We start from the raw sequence: 18,793 nt of genomic DNA, 5'->3' as shown, positions 1-18,793 counted from the left end.
GAACCAACAAGTCTTGGTGAGGATGTGGAAAAAAAAGGATTCTCTTGCACTGTTGGTAGGAATGCAAACTGGTGTGGCCACTGTGGAAAACAGAATAAAGTTTCCTTAAAAAACTACCCACAAAATACAAAAAATACTCATTTAGAGGGACATATGCACCCCTATGTGTATTGCAGCATTATTTACAATAGCCAAATTACAGAAGCAGCCCCCATGTCCCATCGATTGGTGAGGATAAAGATGAGGTCAGACACACACACACACACACAATATTATTCAGACATAAAAAAAGAAATCTTGCCACTTGTGACAACATGGGTAGAGCTAGACGGTATAATGCTAAGTGAAATCAGTCAGAGAAAGATACCTTATGATCTCGTTCATATGTGGATTTTAAGGAACAAAACAAGCAAAGGTAAAAGGCCAAGAAATAGACTCTTAACTACAGAGAACAAACTGATGGCTACCAGAGAAGGGGAAAGAGGGGCTGGGGATGAAAGAGTACACATATGATGAAAAAACATGAAATGAAAAGAAAAGGCCCTAAAGTTAATGACTTGGATTTCACTTAAAAATGACTGGGGCACCTGGGTGGCTCAGTTGGTTAAGCATCTGACTTTGGCTCAGGTCATGATCTCACATTTTGTAAGTTCGAGCCCCATGTCGGGCTTTGTGCTGACAGCTCAGAGCCTGGAGTCTGCTTTGGATTCTGTGTTTCCCCTCCATCTGCCCCTCCCCGGCTCGCATGCACTCTCTCTCTCAAAAATAAAAACATTAAAAAAAAACTAAAAAAGACAAAAAAGAAAGTTATAAATGTAAGAGCAAAAAATGAGGAAATGGAGAAAACAGAAAAAATTAACAGAGCCAAAATTGATTCTTTGAGAAAATTAACAAAATTTGCCACTACCTAGCTAGAATAATCAAGGAGAAAAAGAGAACACACAGATTGCCAATATCAGGAATGAAAGAGGTATTGTCATAATAAATCTTACAGATATTAAAAGGATAATTTTTTTAATTGGGAACTTTATACCAACAAATTTGACAACTTAAATGAGATGGAAAAATTCCCTTTAAACTATAGTTTACCCAAACTGACAAGATAGAGGAATAACCTGAGAAGGCCTGTGTTAAATTCTTTATCAAAATTTACAGGGCATCTGGGTGGCTCAGTCGGTTAAGTGTCCAACTTCAGCTCAGGTCATGATCTTGCGGTGTGTGAGTTCGACCACAGTCCCTTGTATCCTATATCATGAACGTAGATGCAGAGATACTTAATTGAGCGATATATAAAAAGGATTCTATCTCATCATAAATTAGAGCTTTTCCCCAAGAATTCAAGGTCAACTTAGTATCAGAAAAATCAATAACCACATGCTAATTAAAGGAGGGAAAAAAAACATGTTAATAGATGCAGAAGAAGCATTTGACAAAATTCAACATTGATTCATCAAAAAGAGACTTAGCAAACCAGGAATAGAAGGGAACTTAACCTGAAAAAGGGCAGCTACAAACACTTAACAGCTGACATTATACTTAAGGTGAAATACTGAATACCTTCTCAAGGTTGGAAACCAGGGAAGGGAACCACTTCTGTTGAACACCGTATCGGCTGCCCTAGTCAGTGCAGTAAAGCAAGAGGAGAAAGGTACGAAGAATAGAAAGAAATTTTTTTCCTATTTGCAGAAATGACATGATTTTTTTTTTATATTGAGAGCTCTGAGTGTACAAAACAATACCATTAATAAGGATTTGATTTAGCAACATCATAAGACAAGCTCATTATATAGTTGTATTTTATTTTATTTTTTTTTTAAATGTTTATTTATTTTTGAGACAGAGACAGAGCATGAACGGGGGAGGGTCAGAGGGAGAGGGAGACACAGATTCCGAAGCAGGCTCCAGGCTCTGAGCTGTCAGCACAGAGCCCGACGCGGGGCTCGAACTCACGGAGTGTGAGATCATGACCTGAGCCGAAGTCGGACGCTTAACCGACCGAGCCACCCAGGCGCCCCATATATAGTTGTATTTTATAGAGTAGTCCAGAACACTGGGACAATGAAACTAAATACCAAATCCCATTTACATGGTAATAAAAAAATCTCGGAACAAATTTAACAAAAGAACTCCAGTCCTTTACACTGAAAACCACAAAATATCACTGAGAATTTAAGAAGAACACCTGCGAAAATGTAGAGATATACTAAGTCTACAGATTGGAAGGCTCAGTGTGGTTAAGGTACAGTTTCCTCCAAATTGATGTGTATACATCAATACAATTCCAATAAAAATGCCAGCAGGGTTGTTTTGTTGTTTGGGGAAAGTTTTGTTGTTTGCAGAAATTGACAAACGGATTCTAAAATTTATATGGAAATGTGAAGGACCTCGAATAAGCAAAGCAAACTTGAAAACATTGGAAAATTAACACCGTTTGGCTTTAGAGCTTAAAGTAAGCCAGTGTGGCACTGGCATAAAGATACCAGATACATGATGGAACAGAATAGAGGTCCCAGAAATAGACCACATCTATATAAACAGTGGGGAGAGGAAAAATTTTTTCAGCAGGTGGTGTTGGAATACTTAGATATCTCTTCCAACAAAAATGAACCACAACTTCTACCTCATACCAGAGAAATACCGTTTCACAGTGGATCACAGACCTAAATACAAAACCTTAAACCATAAAGCTTTTAAAGAAAAACATAAGAGAACAGTCTTGGTCGTTTAGAATTGCACAGAAATTTATTACGTATAGAAAACCACCACCACAGAAAGAAAAGTTGAGAAATGAGAATCAAAATTCAGGAATTCTGCTCATCTAAACACAGCTATGAAAATAAATAGGCACGCCTTGCTGGAAGAAAATACCCACAAATCCTATCTGACAAACGACTATATTCAGAAACTATAGCTCCGTAATAAAAAGACCAGCCGCCTAATTTAAAACGGCCAAATATTTTAACAGACGCTTCGCAAAAAGAGATACATGTGTTTACCTTTACTGGAGATATTTTTACATCTTCATAGGACTTGGGGTTACCCTCTGGCTTCTTTTCCCATCAACCTGACAGGCTCCCTGTAGCACTTGCCAGAAGCCACATCAGTGCTCCTGAGCACTGGCACCTTGGGTACCTGGGGGTGTGTGCGGCTCTCCCTCATTTCTGAAGAGCAGTTTTGTTTTGCTAGTTACAGAATTCCCCGTTGACAGGTTCTTTGAGCTCGTTATGTGAACATTCCACCGCCTCCAGCCTCCAGTGTTGCTCCTGAGAAATCAGCTCATCATCTTACAGAGAATTTCCTACAATGAGTCACTTTTCTCTTCCTGCTTTTAAAATTCTTCAGTTTTGGCTTTTGACAGTTGGGTTACAATGTGTCACAATATGGTTCCTTTGGGATTTATCCTATTTGGAGTTAAGTTTCTCGATTTGGGAGATGTATGTTTTCAAGTGATAGCAGTTTATGGCTGTTGTTGTTTTCCCAATAATGTCTGCTCCTTTCTTGCTCTCCTGGACTCTGATAATGTATATTATTTGTCCATTTAATATCATCCCATAAGTCCCTTAGGCTGTTGTCACTTTTCTTCACATCTTTTTTCTTTCTCCTCCTCAGTCTCAATAATTTCACATGTCCCGTCTTCAGGTTTGTTTCTTCTGCTGGCTCACATCTGCTGTTGAATCTCTCTAATGAGTTTTTTAAACTTTTTTTTTTTTTCCAGTTCCAGAATTTCCGTTTGGGTCTTTTTTGTAATCTCTGTCTCTTTGTGGATATTCTTATTTTGTTCCTATATCATTTTCCTCATTTCCTGCAGCCCTTTGACCATGTTTTCCTGTTGCTCTTCATGCATATTTAAGATGGGAGTTTCAAAATCTTGGTTCAGTAAGTTCAGTGCCTGTACTTCTTCAGGGATAGCTTCTGCTAGCTTCTTTTCTTCTTTTGAATAGGCTGATTTCCTCCCTTTTCTTTGGCCTTGTGTTGAAAATTGGGCACTTGTTGGCGGCCGGGGCACCTCTCCAAGTCTTGGCGGTTTGCTTCCTGCCGGGAAAGTCCTTTACTGATTAGCCGGCCACTCTCCCGGCCCTGGGATCAGCCCCACCTGCGGGCTCAAGTTCCCCTCAGGTCGTTTCTGACCGGGTCTTGTCTGGGCCTGTGTGGGGCCCTCTCCCTTCCACAGTATATGCAGCTGCTTTGGAGCGTCGCAGTTGCCCAGAATCTTCTCCCAGCTTCTCCTTGGTGCCTCACGTGGTATCCCGAAGGTCTCCGCCCATGATCTCTTGCCCCAGGCATGTGTGTCTGTCACCCCCTGAAGTTTCCCCCTCCGCCCCCCCGCACTGGCCATTGCTTTAGCACGAGAGCTGAGTTAGGTGGAACAGAGGCTGGTCCTTTGGGCAGCTGCCGGGTAGGTTACGATCATGCAAACAGGATCAGCTCTACTCCCTCCAGTTTAAGGGGAGCAGCTGGGAACTGGGCAGGGGACAGGGTGGGGCAAGGGTGAGTAAAAACACCATGGCATTTGCTACCATTTTGAATGTGGCTTTTCTTGACTGGGCTTTCACTTGGTTGCTGTAGACCTTTGGTTTCCAGAGTTCCTGTTAGGTTATTTTAGCCAGTGTGATGATGGTTGATGCTTCCATGGGGGCCGGGGGGGGGGGGGGGTTGAGGATGAGGGCTTGGAACATTTAAAGCCATTCAACTGCAGTTTCTTCCCGAATAGAGTGGGGTTAGGCGGAGCCTGTGCAAGACCGAGGGGTGGCTCCACCCCTCCCGGGGTGTCCGGGGCCGCAGCTCCTTCAGCCACCGCCCCCTGTCACCTGGCCCTGCACATTTCATTCTGAGCTCCCCACCAAGCCTGTCCCCACGTCACTGACCTGCTGGGGGTCCCCTCCAGTCCTCCTGCCCCTCACGCGGCTGTCTGCCCTTAACTGGCTCCAGCAGTGACCTACGACCCTTTGAGTCCCCACTGGGCTCCAGGAAGCCCCCCTGCCTCACTGTACACATCCCCTCACCCTCCTCCAGGACACTTTGGCAAAAGAGAGACTTAAAAAAAAAAAAAGCTTCCTTGTATCTTTCAAGATAAACTTGCCTTTTTCCCCAGGATATACATAAAAACTGTTCATCCCAGAGGGTTTTTCTTGTTTTGTTTTTTTTTAACCTCAAGGATCTCAAGGGTGTTCATAACCTTTTCAAATAAAATGATTGGCCTGAGGTGAGAAGCAGCCACCAGCCCCTTCTTTATGATGGGGGGTGATTTCTTTCTCACCATTGCAGGCCTGGTGTGGGAGGACGGCTGCTGTGTGTCCACGTGGGGATCTGACAGGAGCTCCAGCAAGAGGCTCCAGGTGTCGGAAATGAGGGCTGGGAAGGGGTCCTGGGGCCCTCCTGGCACAGAGCCACCTTGCTCTGGGGACACCTGTTATCTGTGGCCGGGCCGGGTTCTGGCTGCCGCTCCCAGGGAGCTCCAGGGGGCTGCCTGGAGACGCCCCCCGCAGGGCTGCTCCGAAGTGGACCCACACAGCAGAGCGTCAAAATTGGGGCATTTTCTGCTTTACAGACGGATGAGGAGAAGCAGCAGGACTTGCCCGTGGTGATGCCGGTTTTTGACAGAAACACCTGCAGCATCCCCAAATCCCAGATCTCTTTCATTGACTACTTCATCACGGACATGTTTGATGCCTGGGACGGTAAGACCTCTTACAGCGCATTTCCCCCAGTAACGACATGGGGAGCCGGATGTTGAGTAGCAGTGCATCTGGTTCTAGAGCATGTTTGCGGGCTTAGACTTTCGAGGAGGACCGACGAGAAGAAATGAGGCCTCACCAAGGGCCCCTGAGGCCGGGGCGCTCTCTGCGCCCCGCTGGTTAACCGCCCCTCCCACAGGGGTGCGGGTGTCTGGTGGGCGGACTCCGCAGCTTCGCCCTCTCCGGCCCGATTGTTCCCCACCGGCCCACAGGGGGGTGGGACAGGCGGGAGGGGATGGTTAAGTGAAGCGGAGCCGGAGGCTGGGGGGAGACAGAAGAGCCAGTCCTGGTCACGGCCACAGGTGGGGACTCGCTGTCTTCCTATCCCCCCCCTTTCAGTGCTCCTTATGCTCATTAGCACATCCGCTCCCTCCTGTGTCACCTCCCAGAGCTGGCGGTCCCCGTGTGGTCTCGGAGGGGCCGCTGGGCATTGAATAGGGATTTGGCCTCGGGAACCCGCAGCCCCTCCAGCCGCTTGTCCAGGGGCTTGCAAACACCTGCTGTCACCTGTCCCTCTAAATGCGCCCCGCTCAGCCCGCGTTTGTCACCAGGGGCGGGGAGGGGGTCACATCCCTGTCTTTCTCCCCAGCCTTTGTCGACCTGCCTGAGCTAATGCAGCATCTTGACAACAACTTCAAATACTGGAAAGGACTGGACGAGATGCAGCTGCGGAGCCTCCGGCCGCCCCCTGAATAGCGCGGCCCGCCGCCGGTTCGAAGCTCCGTCCCTCTGCGCGCCGGGGGTTCCCGCACGCACCCAGATCCCCGGTCCTTTCAGTATTAGGGCGAACAGGGCCCAAGGCTGCGGAGCCTGTGAACACACGTGGGGACATCGCTGGCCTCCCGTAGCCACCGGCTGACGCCATCGCCACCAAGTGTCCATACCCGGCCCGTGGCGGGGGGCCTCTTCGGAAAGTCACAGGAGAACGGGTCGGCGCTGGCTTTCCTTACAGCGACCTTGGCGTGACCCTGCAGACGACATTGATGGCTTCCTTGTTGCAAACAATTTCTCTCAACCGTGTCCAGCACTTAGGAACAGCCAACAGCAATCGGAGCTTTAGCAACTTTTTTCACATCATAGAAGGTGCAATCACTCACTTTGGAACACTACTGAAAGTGACTTCTCTTTTGAAACTGAGTAGCAAATGAAAAATACAAAGAAATTTTGAAGTTGATTCTTAAAGAAATTTTGAAGTTGATTAATATCAATTAAAAGTTTTATTTATTTTATTAGAAGTTCAATATTTTCTATGAATTTTAAAATACTTCAAAGCCAAAGCCAACTTTAAATGCCATGACCAAAATTACATGATTCATATTCATTAAATATGTATTACTTGGGTGTACAGACTTATTTTCATAATGCAAATTAAGAATATAAAATGACACATTTTTACTGCACTACAGAAATACTTGTGTATGTTAAACTCGTTTCTGATTGAAGCTAATTGAGAAAAGCTGTCTTTCGGGGGGGGAGAGGGGGGTCTGAGTCTAGAGCATGAGAGGAGAGAGACTCCTGTATAGAAACCAGAGTTCTGAAACTGCTCTAGCCATCTGATGAGCTTGGTACTCCCCAAAGTACACGAAATTAAGACCTAACACTTTTTTCCTAAAATCTTATTGAATTCCCAAAAGTCTGCCTTATTTTATAGTGTTTCTACAAGATATTCCCTATGCGAGAACAAAAATGGAATATTTAGTGAAATGACATTTTATAACCAGTCTGTTTTCATCTGAGGTGGGAATCTTCGATTCCAGAAATTTATAAAGGTTCTGTATCTTCCGTCTTGAGTAAGTGTAGTACCGTGAAAAATGACACATGATGACACATGATGTCAGAGTGCTTGTCACCTCATTTTAAAGTTGTATTTTTTTCCCAGATAAAAATGAAATTAAACTATTTGTTTTTAAGAAATCATGTGTCACCTTTTCTTTGGAGTTTTAGGATATTTAACACGATTTCATTTCTTCTCCCTCTAAATAAATAAGATACCTTTATATTCCAGAGAAGATTAATAGTTAAGTTTTTCAGGGTCACAGAAGAACAGATGATACGTTGAAAACTTCTCACCACTGATACCCATTCACAGCTGGGAGGGCTGGCCCCTCGGAAGGCCCTTTTTCAGGGCACCTGGGTGGCTCAGTCCGTAGAGTGTCTGACTCTTGATTTCAGCTCGGGTCACAATTTCACAGTTGGTGACTCTGGCCCCTCGTCAGGCTCTGCGCTGACAGCAGGGAACCTGCTTGGGGTTCTCTGTCTCCCTCTGTCTCTCACTCTCTGCCCTTCCCCTACTCAATGCATCCTTGTGCTCCTCTCTCAAAAGTAAATACATTTCAAGTTAAAACATCAAAAATGTTTTTTAAAAAAGTCCCTTTTTCTAAGGGAACAAAAGCCCGTTTTCCCGTTTGAAGACGTTTGACCTAAGTTGGCAACCGTGGACCAAGGTGGAAGACAGCCCTCTCCTCTCCTCCAGGTGCCAGGAAAGAAAAGGAAGTTACCCAGGTGAGCAACTCAACCATCATGAGGTAGAGAGCAGAGCATGTAATATTTGGAACATGCACCACCCAGAACCAGGAACGCCAGGATGATATGAAAGGGACTTTAAGAGGAGTAGGCCTAACACGTTTGAAGAGAGAAAAGCAGCAACAGAAACCATAAGGTGTAAACCACGATAGGTTTAAAAATAAGTATATTTGAAAAAGAACCAAGTAGACATTCTAGATACGAAGAATATAGTCATTGGAACAAAACTTCACATGTTGAGCAGAAGGCCAGCCATAACTAAAGAGAGAACTAGTAAATTGAAAGCCTTGAAGCTACTCCACATGCAGCACAGAAGTTTAAAATGAAGGCAAAATTAAAATATGGAAGGTAGAATGAAATACTTCAAAATGTGTCAAGCATGAAACAAAACATGTCTAAATTAGGAGATCCTGAATAAACCGAGAGGCACTCAGGATTTAACAGACACACATCCTCAGATTTAAAGGGGACACTGAACCCCAAGGAGGATAAGCAAAACACATCCACACAACTCAATGTGGAGCTCCAAGAGAAAAACCTAACAGTTGTGAGAAAAGACCGATCACTTAACAAGGCAACTAGTGTTAGACTGCCGTCAGACTTCTCATCTGCCACAGCCAGAAGACAAAGCAATAACATCTTTAAAAGATGCAACTGTCAGCCTAGAATTACATACCTAACTAAACTATCACTCGGGAGTGAAGGTGAAATACGGACAATTTCAGACATGTGCACATTGTTCATTATAAACAGACCTCTCTGGAAAGAAATACTGAAAGATGTATGTCTATAAAAATGAGTCCAGAAAAAAGAGGTAGGTTTCAGAAAGCAATGGCAAAGAAATTGGTAAATATCTGGGCAAAACTAAGTATATTGAGTGGGGCAAAAATTATAGTGATGTATAATCAGATGGGACAGGTATACAATCGGATAAGTTAAATGTTGAGGACAAAAGAGATGTTTATTATAGACTTTCAATATGATTAGCTCAAAGTTAAGGGAAATTGTCAAAGGAATAAAAGAATACGGACTTTAAAAGCACTAAAGGAAAGCTAAGAAATAAAATGTGACTAATGTAACCCATAGGAGACAAATGGAGAAAGGAAGTATGATTTAGGCAAGGACAGAAGTACGAATATAAGCACACAGCATATACAAAATCAATTCTAGTTTAAAGATCCGTATGCAAAAGATCATCCTTTTGAGGAAGAGGAAAACTTTCTTAAAATAATACCAAACGCTTTAGAAAGCATACAAGAAATAATTTCTCTACAAGTTAAAAATTCTCTCTGACAAAATACACAAGTCATGCTAAAAACCATGCCATGGATAGAGATGACCTACAGAAGTAACAAATCTGTGTGTGTGTGTGTGTGTGTGTGAATAATATATATCCTATGTATCAAGAATGCTTAGCAGTCCATAGGCAAAAAGACAAGGTATTTTATACCCTTGGGTTTAACAAGTTTTTAGCATCTGACAACATCAAGTGTTGATGAGGAGATGAGAAAAAGCGAACTTTCAAACATCAGTGTAGGGAGTTAAGGACCACAATGGAAAGCAGTTTGGAAATAACCACTACAGCTTCTCAATTCAGCAATTTCACTTGCAGATCGTAGGGAAATTTGCCAACGTGCACAAAAAGACCTATTTAAGGATCTTCACACTAGGATTCTGTCACAGTGAAAAAGCAGCACCAATCTAAATGTCCTTCGTAGAACGGATCAAGAAGTCGCCACCTCATACTCAGACTGTGGTCAACTGTGCCAGACCGTTTCTCCCGATGGTCTCTGCCTCCTGGTATCCATGACCTTGGGTTGGACCTACTAGTTTGCTTCTAACCAACGAAATATGGCAGAAATGATGGGGTGACACTTCTAAGATGTGGCTCCAAAAGACAGTTATGTTAGTTTCCTAAGGCTGCCCTAACACATTACCACAAACGGGTAGCTTAAAACAGCAAACATTTATTTCCTCGTAGTTGTGGGGGCCAGAAGTCTAAAATCGAGGTGTCGACGTGGTTCCTTTTGTCGGTTCTAAGCGGGGAACCACCCCATACCTTTCTCCAAGCTCTTGGTAACCGCCGGCAATCCTTAGCATTCCTTGGCCCACGGATGCGTCGTTCCAATTGCTGCGTCCACCTTCACGGGGGCCTCTGCGTGTCTCTGCGACGTCTCCTTTCCTCACGAGGACACCAGTCACTTAGATGAATCCAACGGATTCATCTCAGTCCTTCACTGATTCCATCGGCAAAGACCGTGTTTCCAAATAAGGGCCCACCCTGAGGCTCTAGGGGATCTGAATGTTGGCAGGCACTTCAACCCACCACAGGTGGCGCCATCCATCTCGCTCACACTCTCCCGTTCTTATTTTGCTTGCTCTGATGAAGCGAGCGGCTCGTCGGGAGCTGCCCTGCGGAGCAGGCCACGTGGCAAGGATGCGAGGGCACCCTCCGGCCCAAGCCATGATAGAACCGAGTCACGCTGCCGGCAACCACACGAGGGCGTTGGGTGCAGATCCCGCCGCTGTCAGGTCTTCAGGGGACGGCCCCAGCGGACACCTTGATCACGGGCTTATGAGAGACCCCGAGCCAGACAACGCAGCTAAGCCACACTTGGATTCCTACCCACAGAAACGGAGATAGTAAATGTTACGTCTAAGCCAGCGAGCCTTGATTTATTACACGGTGACAATATATAGCAGTTGAAAAGAATGAAGTAGAGCTACAGATATCAACTGGGAAAAAGCTTAAGAACAACACCGGCTGAAAAGGTTAAGTCGAGGGGCGCCTGGGTGGCTCATGGGTTAAGCGTCCGACTCTGGCTCAGGTCACGCTCTCCCGGTTCATGAGTTCGAGCCCCGCGTCGGGCTCTGTGCGGACAGCTGGGAGCCTGGAGCCTGCTTCGGATTCTGGGTCTCCCTCCCTAGCTGCCCCGCCCCCACTCACACTCCGTCTCTCGCTCCCAAAAAATAAATAAAACATTAAAAAAATAAAAGAAAAGGTTAAGTTGCAATATGATACCATTTGCATAAGTTTTTTGAATACCCCAAACACACTATTTAATGTTCATGGAAAAAGTAACAGAAGGAGCACTGAAATATTGAGGAAGTTTACAAATGCTGTGAATTGGCTCGTGCAACACTAAGCTCCCGATGTACACACGAACTAGAAGGCTAAAATCTTTCCCTCCAAACTCCCTCCCTCCTACATTTCTGTATCTCCTTTAGGATCACCCGTCAGCGGCCACTGGGCAAGATTCTTGATTTAGAATGGAGTCATAAATGGCGAGAGCCACACGGAGGCGTACCTCCGGAGTATTAGGAATGGCCGTCCACACCAGCAGCTCTCACGAAGGATTTCTGGCCGTGGTAGAAGCGGTAAAGTTCTGGGGCCACAACAGCAGACTTCACAACACAGCCCAGCCCTGAAGCGTAGTTTTAGGGAGACTTTCTGGAAAACTCAGGCAACAGTCTGTTTCTTTGGCCCTTCCACTGATAAATCCCTTCTGCTTCAACTAGCTAGAGGGGTGGGGTTCTCTAGTCTCAGAATTGAGAACTCTGACAAAGACCAGAAGGACACATGCGGACTTCTTGAATCTTGCGGGTAGGGAAGGGATGTATACCAGGGAGACAGTCAAAGGGAACTATCTTGACTTTGTTTAAAAAGAATTTTTTTTTAACATTTATTCATTTTTGAGAGAGAGAGCGCAAGCAGGGGTGGGGCAGAGAGAGAGGGAGACACAGAATCCGAAGCAGGCTCCAGGCTCCGAGCTGTCCGCACAGAGCCCGACGCGGGGCTCGAACTCACAAACTGTGAGATCATGACCTGAGCTGAAGTCGGATGCTTAACTGAGTCACCTAGGCGCCCTTTACTTTGTTTTTTAAAGTAAAAATCTAAAGCAGGCAGCACAATACTAACATGTATTAATTCTGGTGATGAGTATATCAGTTTCTTAAAAACATATTATTCCATTTTTTAGTATGTTGAAATATTTCATAATCTTTTTAAAAATGAAAAAGCATGCCTAGTGACAAGGTAGCTGGGAGAATATTTTGTATTTAAATAGAAAAAGCCTTTCTATGTAGTATGCAAAACGGCGGAGCCATATGAAAAAAAATAATGAACTCAGCTATAAAAAATTAAAATATTACACATGCCGACCACAGTAATCCAAAAGAAAAGGGAAAGATTTGTAACTTATTTTACAAAAGCTTACTTCCAAAATAATTTTTGGAGACTTCTATTACAAGGAAATAATTCAATAGAAAAACTAGGAACATGATGTGAACCGAAAATGTATAGAAAAAAGAAGTATCAAAGGTTCTTAAATGAAAGTTTATGCTAAAACTGACTGGTACTAACTAAAATACAAATGAGAACCAGTTTGAGATATTTTTCACTCATCCTTGAAGATTAGTGAAGAACAAAGTTTGATAACACAATGTGTCGATAAGGATGTGTGGACACAGACACTTCGATACGTGACAAGTGAGTGTAAAACAGAACTGGAGTGTAAATCCAAGGAGGGCACCTTTGTTACATGGATCCAAATCACAAATCTGTGTGCATTGTGATGTAGCAATTCTATTTCCAGACATAGCAAGATACACTCACATTTGCGAGAAATGACACATACACGGAATTATTTACAACAGCCCGCGTGTAAAAGACTGGAAACAGCTTAAATGTCTCTCATTTAGAAACAGTAAGTAAATACGTGATGGTATGTCCCCATAGAACACTATGCGAATATAAATAAGAATGAGAAGGTTCTTTGTGTTGCTTTGATGGAGAGATTATAAAGACGTATTGATCAGTGGAGGGAAAAAGATAACATAAAATTATATATATACAACTAGCATTGTTTAAATGCTAAGTACGCATTTAAACATGCAAGAAACACCACACTGCCCATGGAGAAGGCAATGGTGGCTCAGGAACATGGCTAGAGGGGAGACTTCTCACTGTGTGTCCATTGTCCCTTTTGAATTTTCAATTGTCTCCCCGAAGAATGCAAAAGACTTGAATAAATGAAAAGGCACACCCTATTGTCAGAATGAGTTAATTTTGTAAAGATGCAATTTCCCCCCTATTCTATGAATTTAGCATGATTCCCAATATTAAAAAAAAAAAAAGTCTTTTTTTTTTTTTTAAGTCTTTTTAATCTGGCTAAATCATTCTAATCTTCCTACAGTACGTGAAGGAAAGTTAGGAAAATTCTGGATATGAACAGCAAAGAGAGAAGAAGAGGCCAAGATGTGGAAATACATTAACAGACTGCCGTGATTAAAACAAGGAGGCAATGACCTTTATGCAGATGAGTAAATGGAACCAGAAATAGGCCCAAACACACACAGGCGTTTAGTGAATGATACAAGTTGCCATTTCACATCACTGAAGGCAAAATGGATTTGCTCAGGAAATGGTGTTGGGTGACTAGGTAGCTGTCTGAGAAGTATGCGCAAGTGCTTTAAAAGTCAAAGAAGGGGCGCAGGGCGTTTAGGGAAGATGGTGTAGGACCCGGGGCTCCCACTGTCCCCCGCCCCCCGACACACACACACACACACACACACAGGTACCAGCTACATATATGCAACTAACTGACAACCTGAGGACTGGAAGAACAGACCTTCCGCAGTGGATCCTAGAGAGGAGGTCACTCCGAAAAGGGTAGGAGGGTAGAGACACAGTTGGGAACCAAACCCCTCAGTGAGAACCCCACCCCCCACACAGATGGGAAGGAAACCACAAGCACAGAGAAACAAGAGGATCAGACCCCACCCCAGGCACCCCAGGCACCAGGAAGATGAGTCCCCACGACATCTGGCTTTGAAAACCACAGGGGCTTAACTCCAGAAGAGCTGGAGGGCAATAGGAAACTAAGTCCCTGCCCTTAAAGGGCCAGCATAATACATAACTTGGCCGAGACACAGGACAGAAGCAGCAGTCTGAAGAGTGCCTGGGGGTATATGTGACGGAGATTTACTGACTAATCTCAGACCACGCGCTGGAGGGGCAGGGATCTTCGGATTTCTCCAGGAACAACACCGTTGCTGGTCACCATTTCTCCTTCCCTCCCCCAGCCTAGACAGCCAGGCACTTGTGGGAGTCAGCGCTAACACTCTCCGTCTATCTTGCCAGGACTGCGTGCCCCACTCCCGTGTTCTCCCGTGAACCTGCCCCATCCAACCCACCACCTCTGCAGGCAGCTCCTGTGCTGCCAAACCCTGCAGGCAGCGCTGGCAGGGACCGACACCGCTCCAAAGTGATTCCTGCTCTAGGAAGAGCGGAAATAATCTCCCACCCCAGCGTGCCTGCGGTTCTAGAAGCCGAGCCTCTTCGCTGGCTGCACAGGGAGCAAGTCTTGCTGTCTGGTGTGCCCGTGACGGCAGCAGACAGGCTAAATGCGGACAGCTAGTCTGACTGCTGACCCCACCCACGAAGAGCCCACAGCAGCCTCGGCCTCTCGACAGCACATGGGCCAAACCCAACACGGCGCACCCACAGCAGGCAAAGCAGGTCATTGCAGCCACTGGGCTGAAGGCAAACATGGGCACACGGCCTGCACGGAGATACTCCAGAGCACCTGGCTCTGGTGCCCAGGAGAGATTATACGGTAAGGCACCACAGGACCTCTTCCACACAAGGTCACTACCTTTAAGACCAGGAGACATAGGTGGCCCCCCTAATACACAGAAAGAAAGACAAGATGAGAAGACCAAGGAATGTGTCCCAAACGAAAGAACAACACAGGGGCACCTGAATGGCTCAGTTCGTTGAGAGTCCAACTCTTGATCTTGGCTCCATGATCCCAGGCTTGTGGGATCGAGCCCCATGTAAGGTTCTACACTGAGTAGGGAGCCTGCTTAAGATTCTCTCTCTGCCCCTTCCCCCACTTGCAAGCGTTCTCTCTGTCTCTCTCTCTCTCAAGAAAAAAAATAAGAACAAGACAAGTCACAGCAAATGAGCGAAATAAAATGGAGATAAGCAATAGGCTTGATAAAGAATTCAAAGCAATGTTCATAAAGATACTCACTGGACCTTAGAAAAGAGTGGATGAACTCAGTGAAAACCTCAACAAAGAGACAGAAAATGTTAAAAAGAGTATTAAATATTAAAAGTCAGAGATGAAGAATTTAACAACTGAAATGAAAAAAAAATACACTAGAGGGAATCAACAGCAAATTAGAGGAAGCAGAAGAACAGATCAGCAACTTGGAGGACAGAGTAATGGAAAGCAAGCAAACTAAACAGCAAAGAGAAAAAAAATTATAAAAAATGAGAATAGGTTAACAGCAACATCATAAAGTGTAATAATATTCATGTTACAGGGATTCCAGAAGGAGAAGAGAGAGAAGGGGGCAGAAAATTTATTTGAAGAAATAATAGCTGACAACTTCCCTAATCTGAGGAAGGAATCAGACATCCAGGTCCAGGAAGCACAGAGAGCCACAAACAAGATGAACCCGAGTAGGTTCATACCAAGGCACACAATTAAAATGGCAAAATGTAATCATAAAGAGAGAATTTTGAAAATAGCAAGAGGAAACAGTTACATACAAGGGAAACCCCATAAGGCTATCAGCTGATTTTTCAGCTGAAACTTTGCAGGCCAGAAGAGAGTGACTTGATACATTCACAGTACTGAAAGAAAGAAAGCCTGCAACCAAGAATACTCTACCCAGCAAGGTTATCATTCAGAACTGAAGGCGAGTTTCCCAGACAAAAGTCAAAGGAGCTCATTACCATTAACCTGGCTTTATAAGAAATCTTTTTTGTTCATGTAATTTATTATCAAGTTAGCTAACATACAGTGTACACACTGTGCTCTTGGCTTCGGGAATAGATTCCCATGATTCATCACTTACATACAACACCCTGTGTTCATCCCAACAAGTGCCCTCCTCAATGCCCATCACCCATTTCCCCTCTCCCCCCATAAGCCCTCAGTTTGTTCTGTGTATGTAAGTCTCATTGGTTGCCTCCCTCTCTGTTTGAAACTATTTTCCCCCTTCCCTGACCCCATGGTCTTAAGTTTCTCAAATTCCACATAGGAGTGAAAACATATATCTGTCTTTCTCTGACTTATTTCACTTAGCATAATACCCTCCAGTTCCATCCACATTGTTGCAAATGGCAACATTTCATTCTTTCTCATTGCCAATTAGTATTCCATTGTATATATAAACCACATCCTCTTCATCCATTCATCGGTTGATAGACATTTTAGCTCTTTCCATAATGCGGCTATTGTTGATGGCACTGCTATAAACATTGGGGTGCATGTGCCCCTATGAATCAGCACTCCTGTACCCTTTGGATAAATTATTAGTAGTGCTATTTCTAGGTTGCAGGGTAATTCTGTTTTTGATTTTTTGAGGAACCTCCACACTGTTTTCCAGAGCAGCTGTACCAGTTTGCATTCCCACCAACAATGCAAAAGGGTTCCCATTTCTGCACATACTCACCGACATCTGTTGTTTCCTGAGTTGTTAATTTTAGTTACTCTGACCAGTGTGAGGTGGCCTCTCAATGTGGCTTTGATTTATATTTCCTTGATGATGAGCAATGTTGAGCATCTTTTCATGTGTCTGTTGGCCATCTGGATATCTTCTTTGGAAAAGTGCCTATTCATGTCTTCTGCCCATTTCTTCACTGGATTACTTTTTTTTTTTTTTTTTTTTTTTTTTCTCCGGGTGTTGAGTTTGGTAAGTTCTTTATAGATTTTGGATACTAATCCTTTATCTGATATGTCATTTGCAAACATCTTCTCCCATTCCATCAGTTTCCTTTTAGTTTTGTTGATTGTTTCCTTTGCAGTGTAGAAGCTTTTTATCTTGAGGTCCCAATAGTTCATTTTTGCTTTTATTTCCCTTGCTTTCAGGGACATGTTGAGTAAGAAGTTGCTGTGACTGAGGTCAAACAGGTTATTTGTTGCCTGTGTTCTCCTCTAGGGTTTTGATGGTTTCCTGTCTCACATTTAGGTCTTTCATCCATTTTGAGTTTATTGTTGTGTATGGTGTAAGGAAGTGGTCCAATTTCATTCTTCTGCATATTGCTGTCCAGTTCTCCCAGCACCATTCACTAAAGAGGCTGTCTGGATACTTTTTCCTGCTTTGTCAAAGATTAGTTAGCCATGCATTTATGAGTCCAATTCTGGGTTACCTATTCTATTCAAGCATTTGAATAAATAAAATCAGAAATAAAGGAGGAGAAATAACAACTGACATGACAGAAAGGCAAAGGATTATAAGACAGTTTATGAGAAATTATATGCCAACAAATTGGACAACCTAGAAGACCTAGATTAATTAGCAGAAATCACCTAGAATGGATAAATTCCTAGAAATATACAATCTTCTAAAACTGAATCAGGAAGAAACAGAAAATGTGAGCAAATTACTATTAAAGAATCCAATCAGTAACCAAAAAATTCCCAAAAGCAAAAGTCCAGGACCAGACAGCTTTACAAGTGAATTCTACCAAACGTTTATTTTTTTTAAATTTTTTTAATGTTTTTATTTTTGAGATAGAGAGAGAGCATGAGCAGGGGAAGGGCAGAGAGAGAGAGGGAGACACAGAATCCAAAGCAGGCTCCAGGCTCTGAGCTGTCAGCACAGAGCCCCACGTGGGGCTTGAACTCACGGACTGTGAGATCATGACCTGAGCTGAAGTCAGACGCTTAACCGACTGAGCCACCCAGGCGCCCAATTCTACCAAACGTTTAAAGAGGAGTTAATACCTATTCTTCTAAAACTATTTCAACAAATAGAAGAGGAAGGAAAACTTCCAAATTCATTCTATGAGGCATGCATTACCCTGATACCAAAACCAGATAAAGATACTACAAAAGAAAAAAACTACAGGCTAGTATCTCTGATGAACACAGATGCAAAATTCCTTAACAAAATAGCAACAAAATTCGACAATATATGAAAGAAGTCATTCACCACAATCAAGTGGGATTTATTCCAGGGATACAAGAGGATTTCAATATTCACAAATCAATCAAGGCGATCTATCAACATCAACAAGAGAAAGGATAACATTCATCATCATCTCAATAGATACAGAAAAGGCAAATACCACATCCATTCATGACAAAAACTCTCAACAAAGCAGGTTTAGAGGGAACATACCTTAACATAATAAAGGCTATATATGAAAAACCCACAGCTAACACCATCCTCAACAATGAAAAGCTGAAAGATTAGGAACAACACAAGGATGTCCTTCCTCACTACCTTTATTCAACACAGTACTGGAAGTCCTGGCCACAGCAATCAGACAACAAAAAGAAATAAGACATCCAAATTCGTAAGAAAGAAGTAAAATTCTATTTGCAGATGAGATGATACTGTATATAGAAAACCCCAAAGACTCCACCAAAGCACTATTAGAACTGACAAATGAATTCAGTAAAGTTGTGGATACAAAATTAATATTGAGACGTGAAACCTGTTGCATGTCTATACACTAATAACAAAGTAGCTGAAAGAAAAATTAAGACAAAATCTCATTTACAATTGCACCA

General features: G+C 43.6%; 1 protein-coding gene across 2 annotated transcripts in view; it reads left to right on the top strand.

Annotated features, from left to right (window-relative positions):
* The window catches only part of PDE8A (phosphodiesterase 8A), a 153,458-nt gene extending 145,809 nt beyond the window's left edge, over positions 1-7,649 (top strand). For both annotated transcript variants that reach the window (XM_060617567.3, XM_060617566.3), the window contains 2 exons: positions 5,549-5,678; positions 6,325-7,649. In XM_060617567.3, coding sequence (XP_060473550.1) covers positions 5,549-5,678; positions 6,325-6,431 — 237 coding nt within the window. In that variant the 3' untranslated portion in view covers positions 6,432-7,649. The remainder of the gene's footprint in view (positions 1-5,548; positions 5,679-6,324) is intronic.
* Positions 7,650-18,793: the final 11,144 nt, after the last annotated feature.

The sequence above is a fragment of the Panthera onca genome, chromosome B3 (genome assembly GCF_046562875.1).
Source record: "Panthera onca isolate mPanOnc1 chromosome B3, mPanOnc1 haplotype 2, whole genome shotgun sequence".
In the NCBI taxonomy this organism is placed as follows: domain Eukaryota; kingdom Metazoa; phylum Chordata; class Mammalia; order Carnivora; family Felidae; genus Panthera; species Panthera onca.
Note: the sequence above shows the minus strand (reverse complement) of the source record. Positions and strands in the feature narration are given on the sequence as shown.